Raw genomic sequence first — 13,660 nt, forward strand, 5'->3', positions numbered from 1 at the left:
TTACTTAAGAAAAGTAATATTATTACATAATGCATGTTACTTGTAATGCGTTTCCCCCAACAGATGTTGTGTTAAAATCATCAGATCACTGTCTATTACTGTCTATAAGCTCTTATTTGTTTATCATGTCTATTCATCTTCATAAAAATTGAGTCAAATCTAGACAGAAAAAGACACAAAACAGAGATGTGAATAGTGTTTGGTTGAATAATGTTCAGGCAGGTTAATGTTTGTGCATCACATATTGAGGTAAGAATAAAAGACACAGACGATGTGCTGGTTTGGTCTTTATCATCTTTAATGAAATGAAGCAGATCCTCACTGACAGTGAGAAACCCATCAGCTTACAGACTAACACACAGTCAATGAGTATGAAGATCAGACCGTTCATTACCCATCATGCATCTGATCTCTGAATAACTGCAGCCGCTAAAGCATTCATGCATTAAAACTCTCACGCAGATCAGGAGCAAAAGCACTTTGTGGTGTAAATGTTGAAGAAACGACCGACGCTGACACACGACTTCATCTTAAAACACAAAATACTGAAGTTTAGATCCAGATGAAATGAGTTTACTGATCTGGTACATTATGAGATTAAAACAGGACGACTAAATGATTCAATCACAGCATAAACCAAAATATATATATATGGCTGTCAATAAACTATTATCTGTTAAAAGCAAATCAAATAAGCTCACTGTACAGAACATACAGTTTTCTCATAACAGACAGTCCAGTATAAAAACACACAGAGAAAGAGAGGAACAGATTGATGATTATTCTGTAAATGTTATTGGCTGTTAAAATTCACTTCTGCATCAACGCTGAAATAGACACGAGTTAAAATATTCACATTCATCACAAATCATCTGCAACGAGAGGATTTAAAGATACACGCAAAACAACAGCACTTTAGATTTGTGCTCGCAACCAACCAATAAAACTGATCCAGAATCAGAGCTCTTCAGTGACGTCTTTCTCTTCCTCAGAAGCTCAATGATCAAAACAACTTGTTTCTTTTTATAATATTTTAGCAAACATCACAAACACAATAAAAATATCACTGAAAATCTGAAAGATGTCATGCACCTGATACACTCTCTCTCCTCACACAGATAAACTCTCTCTCAATGTCTCTCTATCATTCACTCACTCACTCACTCGCACACTCACTCACTCACTCACTCACTTTCTCTCTCTCTCTCAATGATCTCTATGTTAGATAAGCTACAATGAAAAACAAGATTTTCTGTTAAATGAAAAGATCAATAGCTTATAAATTATTGCATATATATATATGTGTGTGTGTGTATTATATAATCCTCTATTATGATGAACATGCTGTGTTTGTTGTTCAGAGTTTAAATCAGATTGATCATATTCAATAACAGCTGTGCTTCAGTACTGAAAACAAGAATTAAGATAAAGTAACTGATATTCAAACAACATCAAGACAAACATCAGACGCATCCGATCTATCACCAAAACACACACAAGTCACAGAGTTCACTTCCTGTGTCACAAAGTCCTCGACCAATCGGTGCTCACGCTTTAACACAAGCAGACCGTGAGATGTTATAAGGCATATTGAAGAGTTCAGAGACATTAAATCTGTCCTTGATGTCCCGGCTGAACATTTGTGGGTTTGTGTGAGATTCATCTTGTAAGAGTTCAGATTCACCGCCGGTGAAGATTTACATTCAGAGGAATAAACTCAAGAGTGTCATGAAGATCAGAGAGATACTGAGAGATTGAGCCTTCACAAGTCCTCCACCTGCACACAGATCAGTGATTAAACACACAAACACTATTTAACACTTCAAGATGATCAAACCCGACACACATCTGACTGAAAAGCATCTGTTCACTGGCATACATTTACATAAAACCTTGCTGCTCTCGGTTCAGCTTTAGGGTTTAATTTGACTGCTGTGTGAAACTCATTTCTGAACTTCATAGTGTGTTAAAAAAATCCTTCATTGAATCCAAAACAATATCTGTCATTTCTTCTGTGACCTGCTCTGATAGACTCAGTTTGTCACACAGGTGGCACTTTCATATAATAACTTTGATCTGGACATAATGTTTATTAATATTACTTTAACTATGATGACAGGCTTTACCAAGTGACAACATGTTAATAAGTGTTTGTTTTGCATGATTATATGGTTGTTTGTTTTCATTTATTTGTTTGTCAAATCATTCAGAATAAACCTGTCATAATGTTTCTGTGTTGTGATATTTTAGATGATTTTGTGATTTATTTCCTGATGTGTGTGCGTGACGGATGAATATTAAAGACAGGTGAGTGTTTACCTGAGACGCGCACTTGTGCGACCGCTCCGTCTCCTCCCTCGCTGTGAGCTCTCACCTCCACCAGATATTCACCTTTCTTCATGGGCAGATCTATGGAGTGTTTACCTGTTGTGTACAGATCACCGTTCACTTGATCTTCTGGTCTGTACAACACCTGAGAGAAGACATTAACACACAAGACATGAGAACACAATGCTGAAAATAAAATCAACTACTTTCATTCAATACGTGACAGGAATGAATACACAGACAGATTATTGCACTGCAAAAAAATGACTTTCTCACTTAGTCTTGTTGTCAGTGTAAATATCTCAAATTCTTAAATCAAGATGTCAGATTTTTTTGCTTGTTTAATGCACAAGTTTACTTAAATTTGATATTTTGGTATAAAAACTAGACTTATTTTCTTGGGTCGTTTTGCTCATCAAGAAAAAGCATCTTAATTTAAGAATTTTTAGATATTTTTACTGAATATGTTTTTTCTTAAAATTTTTTGCAGTGTTTGTTATAGTTATGTTGATAATAATAAATCATTGGGTCAGCAAAGTTAAAGTACAGGTCATCTGTCTGGGTTCACAGTCATGGTAAATAAAAACTTTTACTTCAACCACATCAATGAGTTTCCTGAATATTCCCGAAGAAATCACTGGTTGACACGTCTATTATAGATGTTTAAACAATCATCATGTAGGTAAAACATCTCATCAACATCACATATTTGTAAATGATGCACATATGACACACATGCCTGTAGATTCTCAGAATGACCAGCAGAGGGAGACACGCGCACGCACGCAAAACACACACAACTGTTTTGCATTGTTGGTTATTATTTTAGTGTGTTCTATTGTATGTTCTTTCTGTATGTTGTAGCGCTTTGAGTTTAAGAAAAGCGCGTTAGAAATAAAATGTATTATCATTATTATTATTATTATTATTAACACACATGCCCAACAACATTCAGTAACTTTGACATTAAAGGCGGGGTGCTCAATGTTTGATAGCCAATGTTGATATTTGAAATCACCTAAACAAACACGCCGCTACCCCAATAGAATCTGGACCTTCTTTTAAAAGACCCGCCGCACACATACGCAACCCGGCAAGGATGTCGGTTAGTAGACACGCCCCTTACTGCCGATTGGCTACAAGTGTGTTTTGGTAGTCGGCCCGTCTCCTTTTCCAAAGCGTTTTTCAAACATTGTGCACTCCGCCTTTAACAGAGTGATGAGAGAGCTGAGACACAGAAACTTTGAATGTGACGAAGGTGAAAATGTGATGTGCATGAGATAAATGTACTGTGTGATCTGATGAGATTGTTGTTCTGACCTTATAACCCTCCACCGTAGATTCATTGGCCAGCGGCTGCACCTGCTCCCAGGCGATGTTAAACATCTTACCGGTGGAATGAAACTTTGGACCGATTATTTTCGGCGGCCGACTGGGAGCTGAAAAACAAGTGTGACTTTATTGCCAGTGATGTAAGGACTGAAGTCTCTGTAAGTGAGACCCTCTGATTTCAAAACAGACAAAAAAACAAAACGGGACAAAAACTTTTCATCGTATCTTCATTTGCTCTCTTTTCATCACCTCTCCAATATGGCTAGGTTTCTCTAAAAATACAAAATGTTGAGAAAAAAAGCTAAGATAACTGCATTTTTGTAAAGGACTTTTGTTAGAGATTAGATTCAGAACAATAATCAAAACATACACAGAGTTTTTAATTAATTAAATTCGTTTTTGCATCAGTTTTTTATAAATTGGTTATTTACCATCTAGTGGATAATAGCGGAAATACAGATTACTGTAAAAACTCGTCAGGAAAGCGTTGTTGGCAGGGAAACTCGTCAATGGCGTTAAAGGAGTTAAATAAAGACATCCAGAAGTGCTATGTGTCCAACTCACGTGCTTTCTTTGTATGGATCTCGTATCGGGCACTGGAAGGTCCGTAACCCGCGCCATTGTACGCTCGCACCTCGATGAGGTAATGAGAATTGGGTTTCAGGTGGTCCAGTCTGGTGTGGTTCTCTTGACTGGAAACCAGCACACGCTGGGCAGACGCCTCGTTCTCTACAGTCTGTCTCCAGTACCGAACCTGACCGACAGACAGATGTTTAAAAACTACATGAGGGAAATGAATGACATTACTGCTCTATGAATAACTGCGCTACTGAGAAATCAGTTAATGTAGTAGAAGACTAGTTTATGATCATCACAGCTCCAGTAGTGTTGAGTATCAGTAACCTGGTATCGTTCTACTGTCTGTAATTGCACAGGCATCCAGCAGACGATGGCTTCAGTGGCCGACAGCGCTCTCGCCTCAACGATAGTAGGAGCTTCTGAGGGAACTGAATACAGAAACACATCATGAATGAAGAACAGAACCAGCGGTAAACTCATAACCTCTGAATAAACTCCTTCAACATACAGAAAGGTTAGTATACAGATACTGACCATCCTGAGCGGAGTAAATAAAGGAGCTGACGCTGTACGGTCCTTCACCCTGACTGTTAAACGCCTTCATCTTCACTTCAAACTTGGTGGATGGTTGAATATCTGAGTCTTTGTGAATGTATTTGTGAGCTTGAGGATCTGAGACGGTGACTTTCAGCCATTCGCGCTTGTCGTGTGGTCTAAAGGCGATGATGTAACCAAAGTTACTGCCGTAGTGATACTGCAACTGCACAGGCTAAAGACAAACCCATATCAAACACATTTAAAACACATTTAAAACATGTGTTTGATTAGCAAAGCTTCACTAATGTAACTAAGTTACTAGAAGAAGTATGATCTTGTCTGAGAAAATACCGTCCACGTGATGGTGAGTTCTCTGCTGGCTCCTCCTCCACCTCCAACATCTGATGGTGCAACCACAGGTTCTACAGAGAGAAAGAAAGAGAGAGTACACGATAACACTGAAACTATATGACAAAAGAAATGAGTAATGAACCACTACAAAATCAGACTGACTGGCTTCCTTTGTGGTGATTTTAGGTGAGGGGTCACTAGGCGTTCCTGTACCCAATGTGTTGATGGCAATGACCCTGAATTCATAATCTGTCCATGGTGTCAGATTTACCACTGTGACACTTTCTGCATTACCTTCCACAGTCACTGGAGCTGAAAAACAAAGAAAAACACAACAGCTGTCAGTCAATTCTCAACTTGAGATTTTTCTTCTGAGTTCGCATAATCACTATTGTGACATAATCACAGGCAAATCACTTAGATGACATATTCGCAGGTCATCCACTCACAAGCACATCACTACAGTGTCAATCACAGGTGATCTACTCACAGGCACATTACAACTGTGTCAATCACAGGCAATCTACTCACAGCCAGATCACCATGGTGACACAATTTACAGGTGATCTACTCACAGACACATTACTACTGTGTTAATCACAGGTGATCTACTCACAGGCACATTACAACTGTGTCAATCACAGGCAATCTACTCACAGCCAGATCACCATGGTGACATAATCACAGGTGATCTACTCACAGGCACATTACTACAGTGTCAATCACAGGCGATCTACTCACGCCCAGATCACCATGGTGACATAATCACAGGTGATCCACTCACAAGCACATCACTACAGTGTCAATCACAGGTGATCTACTCACAGGCACATTACAACTGTGTCAATCACAGGCAATCTACTCACAGCCAGATCACCATGGTGACACAATTTACAGGTGATCTACTCACAGACACATTACTACTGTGTTAATCACAGGCAATCTACTCACAGGCACATTACAACTGTGTCAATCACAGGCAATCTACTCACAGACAGATCACCTTGGTGACATAATCACAGGTGATCTACTCACAGGCACATTACAACTGTGTCAATCACAGGCAATCTACTCACAGCCAGATCACCATGGTGACATAATCACAGGTGATCTACTCACAGACACATCACTACTGTGTCAATCACAGGCGATCTACTCACAGGCACATTACAACTGTGTCAATCACAGCCGATCTACTCACAGCCAGATCACCATGGTGACACAATTTACAGGTGATCTACTCACAGACACATTACAACTGTGTCAATCACAGGCAATCTACTCACAGCCAGATCACCATGGTGACATAATCACAGGTGATCTACTCACAGCCAGATCGCCATGGTGACATAATCACAGGTGATCTACTCACAGGCACATTACTACAGTGTCAATCACAGGCAATCTACTCACAGCCAGATCACCATGGTGACATAATCACAGGTGATCTACTCACAGACACATCACTACTGTGTCAATCACAGGCGATCTACTCACAGGCACATTACAACTGTGTCAATCACAGGTGATCTACTCACAGCCAGATCGCCATGGTGACATAATCACAGGTGATCTACTCACAGACACATTACTACTGTGTCAATCACAGGTGATCTACTCCTAGCCAGATCACCATGGTGACATAATCACAGGTGATCTACTCACAGACAGATCACCTTGGTGACATAATCACAGGTGATCTACTCACAGACAGATCACCATGGTGACAAAATCACAGGCAAATCACTACACTGATATAATCACAGGTGATCTACTCACAGGCACATTACAACTGTGTCAATCACAGGCAATCTACTCACAGGCACATTACTACTGTGTCAATCACAGGTGATCTACTCACAGGCACATTACTACTGTGTCAATCACAGGCGATCTACTCACAGCCAGATCACCATGGTGACATAATCACACATGATCTACTCACAGGCAGATCACCACGGTTACATAATCACAGGTGATCTACTCACAGACAGATCACCTTGGTGACATAATCACAGGTGATCTCCCTACTGAAAAATCCAGCTAAGACCAGCATAAGCTGGTGAGCTGGTTTTAACTGGTCTCCAGCTTGGTTTTAGCTGGTTTTGCTGGTGTAGGAAGCTGTTTTTGCTGGTGTAGCAAGCTGGTCTAGCTGTGTTTTGGTCACTTTTTAGGCTGGTCTAGCTGGACTTAGCTGGTCATGCTGGAAGACCGGCTGGCCCACCAGCATGACCAGCTTTTTCATGCTCGGAGGACCAGCTTAGACCAGCTACTGCCACCTTATACCAGCTAAAACCAGCAACCAGCTTATGCTATCATAGGTGATCTACTCACAGCCAGATCACCATGGTGACATAATCACAGGTGATCTACTCACAAGCACATTACTACAGTGACAATCACAGGTGATCTACTCACAGAAAGATCAGTATGGTAATGTTATCCCAGGTGGATTACTATCATGAAATAATCACAGGTGATCTACTTAAAGACTTGGATTGTTACAGTGGCATAATCACAGGTGATCTACTTACAGGTAGAGGCCTCTTTCCAGTCCTGCTGTGCTTTATTGTCTCTTAACTGAATGATGTATTTGGAGATGGGACTCAGATTATCTGTCCCATGACTCCAGGTCACCCTCACGCTGCTGTTTGTCACCTCATCCACACGCACACCACCAGGAGGACCTGGAGGACCTAACAGAAATGAAAGAAAAACACAGATAAGATCTTTCTCTGTTTCAATAGAGATCTTAATATCGTCTGTGCTCAGAATTGCCCAATGCATCAGTACTGATTAACATAAACAATACTTTATTCAGTAGTAACATATGACACTCCCCCAACCCCCAAGAGAAAGTAATGTTTGTCATTCGTGTTTTACCTCGAACCTTCAGCTCTGCAGAAGTACTGATGTTGTCTACAGGTGTTTGAGCTGTACAGGTGTAACGTCCAGCGTGTCTCAGCTGTGTCTTTCTGATCAACAGTTCAGAGCTGGACGTCCCTGCGTCACCGATCTGATTCAAATTCACATGAATCATTGTTATTTATACATAATACTGAAGCTGTTAAAAGTTTACTGTTAAAATCTTTTGTCTCAAGCTCACACCATTGGTTGAATATCATTACAGAGCCTCAGTACTCTTCATCAAGAATCATTGTAATGTTATTCTACAGTAGATAAGAAGAATACAGATTATCGCACCATTTTGTGATGATAATGATCTCTGTCCTGGTCAAAGTCGATCACGTGATCATTGTGAGACCAGATAAAGGCGATGTCAAGGGTCAGGTCATGGGACGCATTGCACTCCATCCTGGTGCTCTCTCCCACGCTGACATTAGCATCAGTTAGAGCAAGAGTGATTTTAGTGGCGTCTGACCGAGAGAGAGAGAGAGAGAGAGAGAGAGAGAGATTACTTTATCAGTCCATCAACATCAGTCTGATCTTAGCTTTAAAAGTGAATCTGACAATCTTTCTTAACATAGTAAACAGACGCTAACAGGCTAAAAAACTGTCTCTGGTCAAATACCTGCTCTGAGATCAGTTTTTATTCTAGTACCTGTGACGGATAGAGATCCCGTGCTGTTGCTTTGACCTCTGTCGTTCACTGCGAAACACGTATATCTGCCCTCGTCTGATTTACTGATGTTTACAATCTCTAAACTTCCATCCTGCCAAATGAAAATCCTGCAATTATAAAAGACTTTTATTTTGTAACAGGAAGTAAACTGATGAAACTGATGGACAGATGAGCGGCTGATGTGACCTCTGACCTGCTGGAGTTGTGTAGGAGTTCGGTTTCTTTACTCCAGGAGATCTTCGGCCGTGGTGCCGCTCTCGGTTTACACTCGATCACCACGCGCCCGTTTTTAGCCGCTAAGATTTTAATCTTCACAGGGTTCTGCTCGAACGATGGACCGCCAGCTTGAAACAGATCAGAAGATGTCAATCTAGAACAATTAGATTAAGATCTGACACACTTTTATATTAAATGACCAATCAGAGCTGAGCTCACCGAAGACCTTGAGTTCAGCGTTGGCGTAGATTGTGCCGTGACGGTTCTCTGCGATACACTGATACATCCCTGAATCATTAAACTTTAGATCGATGAAATGTAACTCATGATTCCTGAGTAACTGATGAGAACAATGAGACACAATAATAATCCATAAAATATCATCCACTATACATTCATACTGTATTATTACAGTCTGTCAATCAGAAAGAATTTATTGAACTGAAAAATAAATGCAAATATTATCAATAACAACAAAAAATAAAATAAACTGCACAGCAAAAAAAATGATTTTTAAGAAAAAAATTATTTGTATTTTTCTTAAATTAAGATGCTCTTCTTGATGTGAAAAACGACTCCAAAAAATAAGTCTAGATTTTAGACCAAAAATATAATTTTGTGCACAAAACAAGCAAAAAAACAAGCAAAAAATGTGCCAATGGTGTAAGCAAATTTTTCTTGAATTTTTCTTGAATTTAGTGTTTAAGAAAAATGTGCACTTTTTTTTGCTTACCCCATTGGCAGATTTTTTTTGTATGCCTAATGGTGGGTTCACACCAGTTGCGAATGAAGCATTAAATGTGAGTGATTTACACGTTGAGTCAATTCAAAGACGTGATAGACATCCTGCCGCACGATTCGCACAAATAAGGTAGCGCAAATGAAGCAATTTGCGAAAATTGAGCAAATTGAGCGTTTGACGCCCGTAACGCGTGAGTTAAAAAATCGGAACTTTGGTGGATATTTGTGTTAGCCAATCAGGAGCTTGCTTTAGTAGTGAAGTGATAAGAACTTAGCGAGCCGAGGCAGAAATACAAAACAGCAACGAGGACAAAATGATCACAACACATCTTCATAGTTTTATAGAAACAGAAATGAAAAGGATCTTGAATGAGTGAGGAGGTCAGACAATCTGAGAAATTGTAAAAAATGCTCTTTACTCAATTTGAGCTAAATATATAAGTTTTATACTTCACATCTGAATTTCACACGCAATAAAGTGAGTTAAATCAAAATGTTCAAGCATCCAACTAAGCACGAATAGCGTGATTTATTCCCTTCATTCACGTTTGGTGTGAACACATGGTAAGTGATTTTATGTTGTCAACACTTCTTGGTATCGAGCTGTGATGTTTTGCTCTTGAACTGACTTTAGGTCCAGGTGTTTTCTTTTTTATAAAGAAATATTATAATAGTCTTTAATAACCCTTGAGTATTGTTTCTGTTACGTATCAGTAGTTTATGTATTGGATCAGAAGCGGCTTGTGTTATATAACTGAAATGAGTCCAGATCACAGCTCAATATCCACTCTCATTTATTGACCTGATCTGAGAGTTTAGTGTTGAGTAAAGCAGAATTATTTATTACTCTTGAGGAAAAACTCAAAACCTGATTTCCCACAGGAAGACCGCAGGCTCCATTCGTCTCTGGACCGGTTCAGAAATGACTAACAGAAGCCGTATGGTTTTAATATAGACGTGATGGCCGTACCTTCTGTCCGTTCTTCAGAAAGTGCACGTGAGGTTTGGGTTTGCCTTTGGCCACGCACGACATGATGTAGTTCCCTCCGATATCTCTCTCTGAACTTTCAATCTTCTCAACCCACTCAGGAGCCCCTGACAAACACAATAATCACGTTAACTAGTTATTCTAACTAGTACTGCTGCTCAAACATAAACATTAATGTGAGTCAGTGTGTGCCGACACAGAGAAAACTCTCTTAGATATTTCTGATATAAAACAGACAGACATGAACTCCTGAGCTAAAAGCTAAAGTGCCCTTCATCTGATAATAATACGACTCACCCTCAACAAACAGATGTGTTTTGTGCCAATCTTTGCCTTTAGAGTTCTCTGCTTCACATTCATACAAGCCCTCGTCTTCATACTGAAGGTCATAGAGATGAAGAAGACTACCAGCCATACTGACGTCATGACGGCGAAGAGGAAGATCACCGTCCACCTTCTTCCAGTGGATCTGAGGGATGGGACTGAACGCACAAACACGCTTATACTGAGTTCAGGGTTTAGTCTTCGGGGTTAGGGTTGATATTTTGTTTAACAATTTTTATTGATTTTTCATTAAACCATGTAACATTTTTACAACACATTTTGGACCAGATGTATACAGGCAAATTATGACTGTGTTATACAAATAATGATATCGATGAAGATACCCCCCATCCAACCCATTATCCCAGATTATCCCTTTAAGTCCAGATCTGTCCAGGAATGATTGTCCATTGATGTGCTAATCCAACTAAAGATTGTTAGCGCATATATAAGACAGAATAAGGTTTAAAATACAAATACAGTAAAGGAATAAGAAAAAATTAAATAAATAAATAAAATAATAGTAATAATAAGGAGATATTTAGATTAGTCCCGTCAAATACGTAAAAAAAAAGGGAAAGGGGGGTAGTGCCGATTTACTCAAAGGGTTGATATTTTAACATCACGTCTGTGGTGTGTATCTATCTACTGTACTTTTATAATCATCATAAGAGCAATAACAGACAGAAACCATCGATTGATAACCACAAAATCCATTACCAAAACTTTCTGAACTTACTTTCCCAACGCAAAACACTCCAGCGTGACGTTCTGCCCCATAAGTGCATATGTGTCTGGAGATTTCACTTTAATATCAGCTGGATATTTCCTCAGCGAACCTGACAAAGAGCAAACATGACATGAAAAGATCTCTCTATCTGCTACCTGATGATGTTGCATCTCACCACAGATGTTAATATGCGTATGAGTATGATGTAGTAAAGCCTCACATCAGCAGAAATCTTAATGCCTGAGCATCACTATCTGATCTTTGAGAACAACACACCGATGGACGGGTGGTCATGTGATGTGACTCACGTTCGGGGATGGGCACCAGAGGGATGAATTTGCTGAAAACGCTCTTCGCGATGGACGGGCTGGACACAAAGCAGGAGTAATTCCCACTGTCTGCCGATCGCACTGTGGAGATGTAGAGATTCCCGGTGCTCTGAGACACAAAGCGACGTTTATCCAGAGGAATGAAGTCTGGAAACTCATTCAGCATCCAGCGGTACGACAGATCTTCTGTAGTGAACAGAGAATTCACTTTCATCACCTTATTACTACAATCCATATCGATTTAGTAATATTCACAATCTGATATCATGTCTGGTAAGGTCAAGATCAGGTGTTTAAGGTCACCTGGGAAGTGTGGGGGCGGAGCACACAGTAGCACCGCCCCCTGCCCCTCCTTCACAAAGACCGCCCCTCGTTCATCTGTGGAAAACATGTCCAAGTCTAAAAACAAACAGAGAAATAAAACATTTCTTTATAAACATGGTTACCGTTGCTTTTTATAGCCTCACTGCACATTTTTATATATAAACCGACTCACATCCAAACTGGATAAAAGCCGTGCGACTGACCACCGTCCCAAACTCATTGGTTGCCACACATGAATAATTCCCAGTATCCCTGCTCCTATCTGGGAATCTGATGATGAGATCTCCTCCTGTCAGACTGTAATGATCATCTATTCCCTCCATAATATCAACATCTGTGTTGTTTAATCTCCATCTGTAAACACAACAAACTAATAATTGACTTCCATTGTGATAATTAATAATTTGGATGTATTTAGCTGCTTTTAAATTCATGCTTAAATCCGACTGTCAATGGTTCAATAAGTTGTGGATTTGGGTTTTGTGATTTTCCGTTTGTGATTGTTTTAAAATAATGCTCACTAGTGAGGGATTATGAAGAAGTGCTCACTAGTAAGGGCTCTGTATGGGTTACCTGTATGACGCAGGTGGGTGAGCTCGCGCTCGGCACGTCAGGATAATTTTGTCCTCTGGAGATTCTTCAGGGTAAATGGTGTCGACGGGCTGCTCTTCAAACACAGGTCCATATCCGGACGAATCATCTGAGACACGAATGAGACCACAGTGAGAATAGAGTCAGTAAGAGACGTCTCGTATCTCACAATCACACAATTCTAATGACATGAAACACAATCAATCAGACATGCACAGAGATGAACGTTTCTAATGGAAGATTATGAAGATAAATGTTTGTCTATAATGTGCACAGATTAATCATTCAGAGACAACTAATATTTAATGTTAACAGTGAAACATGATGGTCAATCTGTTCAGGTCATTTCCAGTAAGCACCACGTAGGGTTCTGTAGGAATTACAGCTTCCATTAGTGAGACATGATGAGATATCAGTAACCATCCCACCACTATACACAATGATGAATAACTCATGAACATAAGCATTTCATCTCACCTTCAGACACTTTCATTCATAAAGACTATGGGCCAGATCAAAAAATCTTGTACCACACGCTCTCTGATCTCTGCGATGCCTCCTCATATCAGCAACAATTGCAGCCATTTCAAGCGCAAAGTCATTTAAGAAATTATTTTTTTCAGTGTTAAATAATGGTGCAAATACAGTAATATCACACATGCCGTAAATTAGTAAATCGTGTTGTGTGAATCTTTTAAATTATATCC

The 13,660-nt window shown here is 39.7% G+C and overlaps 1 protein-coding gene across 3 annotated transcripts in view; it reads right to left on the reverse strand.

Annotated features, from left to right (window-relative positions):
* Window positions 1-277: 277 nt before the first annotated feature.
* The window catches only part of cntn1a (contactin 1a), a 28,412-nt gene continuing 15,029 nt past the window's right edge, over window positions 278-13,660 (reverse strand). For 2 of the 3 annotated variants that reach the window (XM_055192142.2, XM_055192143.2), the window contains exons 4-24: window positions 12,936-13,062; window positions 12,535-12,716; window positions 12,342-12,437; window positions 12,018-12,224; window positions 11,719-11,818; window positions 10,953-11,137; window positions 10,638-10,762; window positions 9,146-9,266; window positions 8,904-9,054; window positions 8,690-8,817; window positions 8,332-8,504; window positions 8,011-8,143; window positions 7,662-7,823; window positions 5,290-5,439; window positions 5,128-5,198; window positions 4,774-5,008; window positions 4,564-4,667; window positions 4,225-4,414; window positions 3,649-3,767; window positions 2,320-2,473; window positions 278-1,777 (exon numbers count right to left, since the gene is read on the reverse strand). In XM_055192142.2, the coding sequence (XP_055048117.2) occupies window positions 1,704-1,777; window positions 2,320-2,473; window positions 3,649-3,767; window positions 4,225-4,414; window positions 4,564-4,667; window positions 4,774-5,008; window positions 5,128-5,198; window positions 5,290-5,439; window positions 7,662-7,823; window positions 8,011-8,143; window positions 8,332-8,504; window positions 8,690-8,817; window positions 8,904-9,054; window positions 9,146-9,266; window positions 10,638-10,762; window positions 10,953-11,137; window positions 11,719-11,818; window positions 12,018-12,224; window positions 12,342-12,437; window positions 12,535-12,716; window positions 12,936-13,062 (2,987 nt within the window). In that variant the 3' untranslated portion in view covers window positions 278-1,703. The remainder of the gene's footprint in view (window positions 1,778-2,319; window positions 2,474-3,648; window positions 3,768-4,224; window positions 4,415-4,563; window positions 4,668-4,773; window positions 5,009-5,127; window positions 5,199-5,289; window positions 5,440-7,661; window positions 7,824-8,010; window positions 8,144-8,331; window positions 8,505-8,689; window positions 8,818-8,903; window positions 9,055-9,145; window positions 9,267-10,637; window positions 10,763-10,952; window positions 11,138-11,718; window positions 11,819-12,017; window positions 12,225-12,341; window positions 12,438-12,534; window positions 12,717-12,935; window positions 13,063-13,660) is intronic. The other variant, XM_055192144.2, reaches the window with a different exon arrangement.

This window comes from Misgurnus anguillicaudatus, chromosome 6 (assembly GCF_027580225.2).
Source record: "Misgurnus anguillicaudatus chromosome 6, ASM2758022v2, whole genome shotgun sequence".
NCBI classification, from domain to species: Eukaryota; Metazoa; Chordata; class Actinopteri; order Cypriniformes; family Cobitidae; genus Misgurnus; species Misgurnus anguillicaudatus.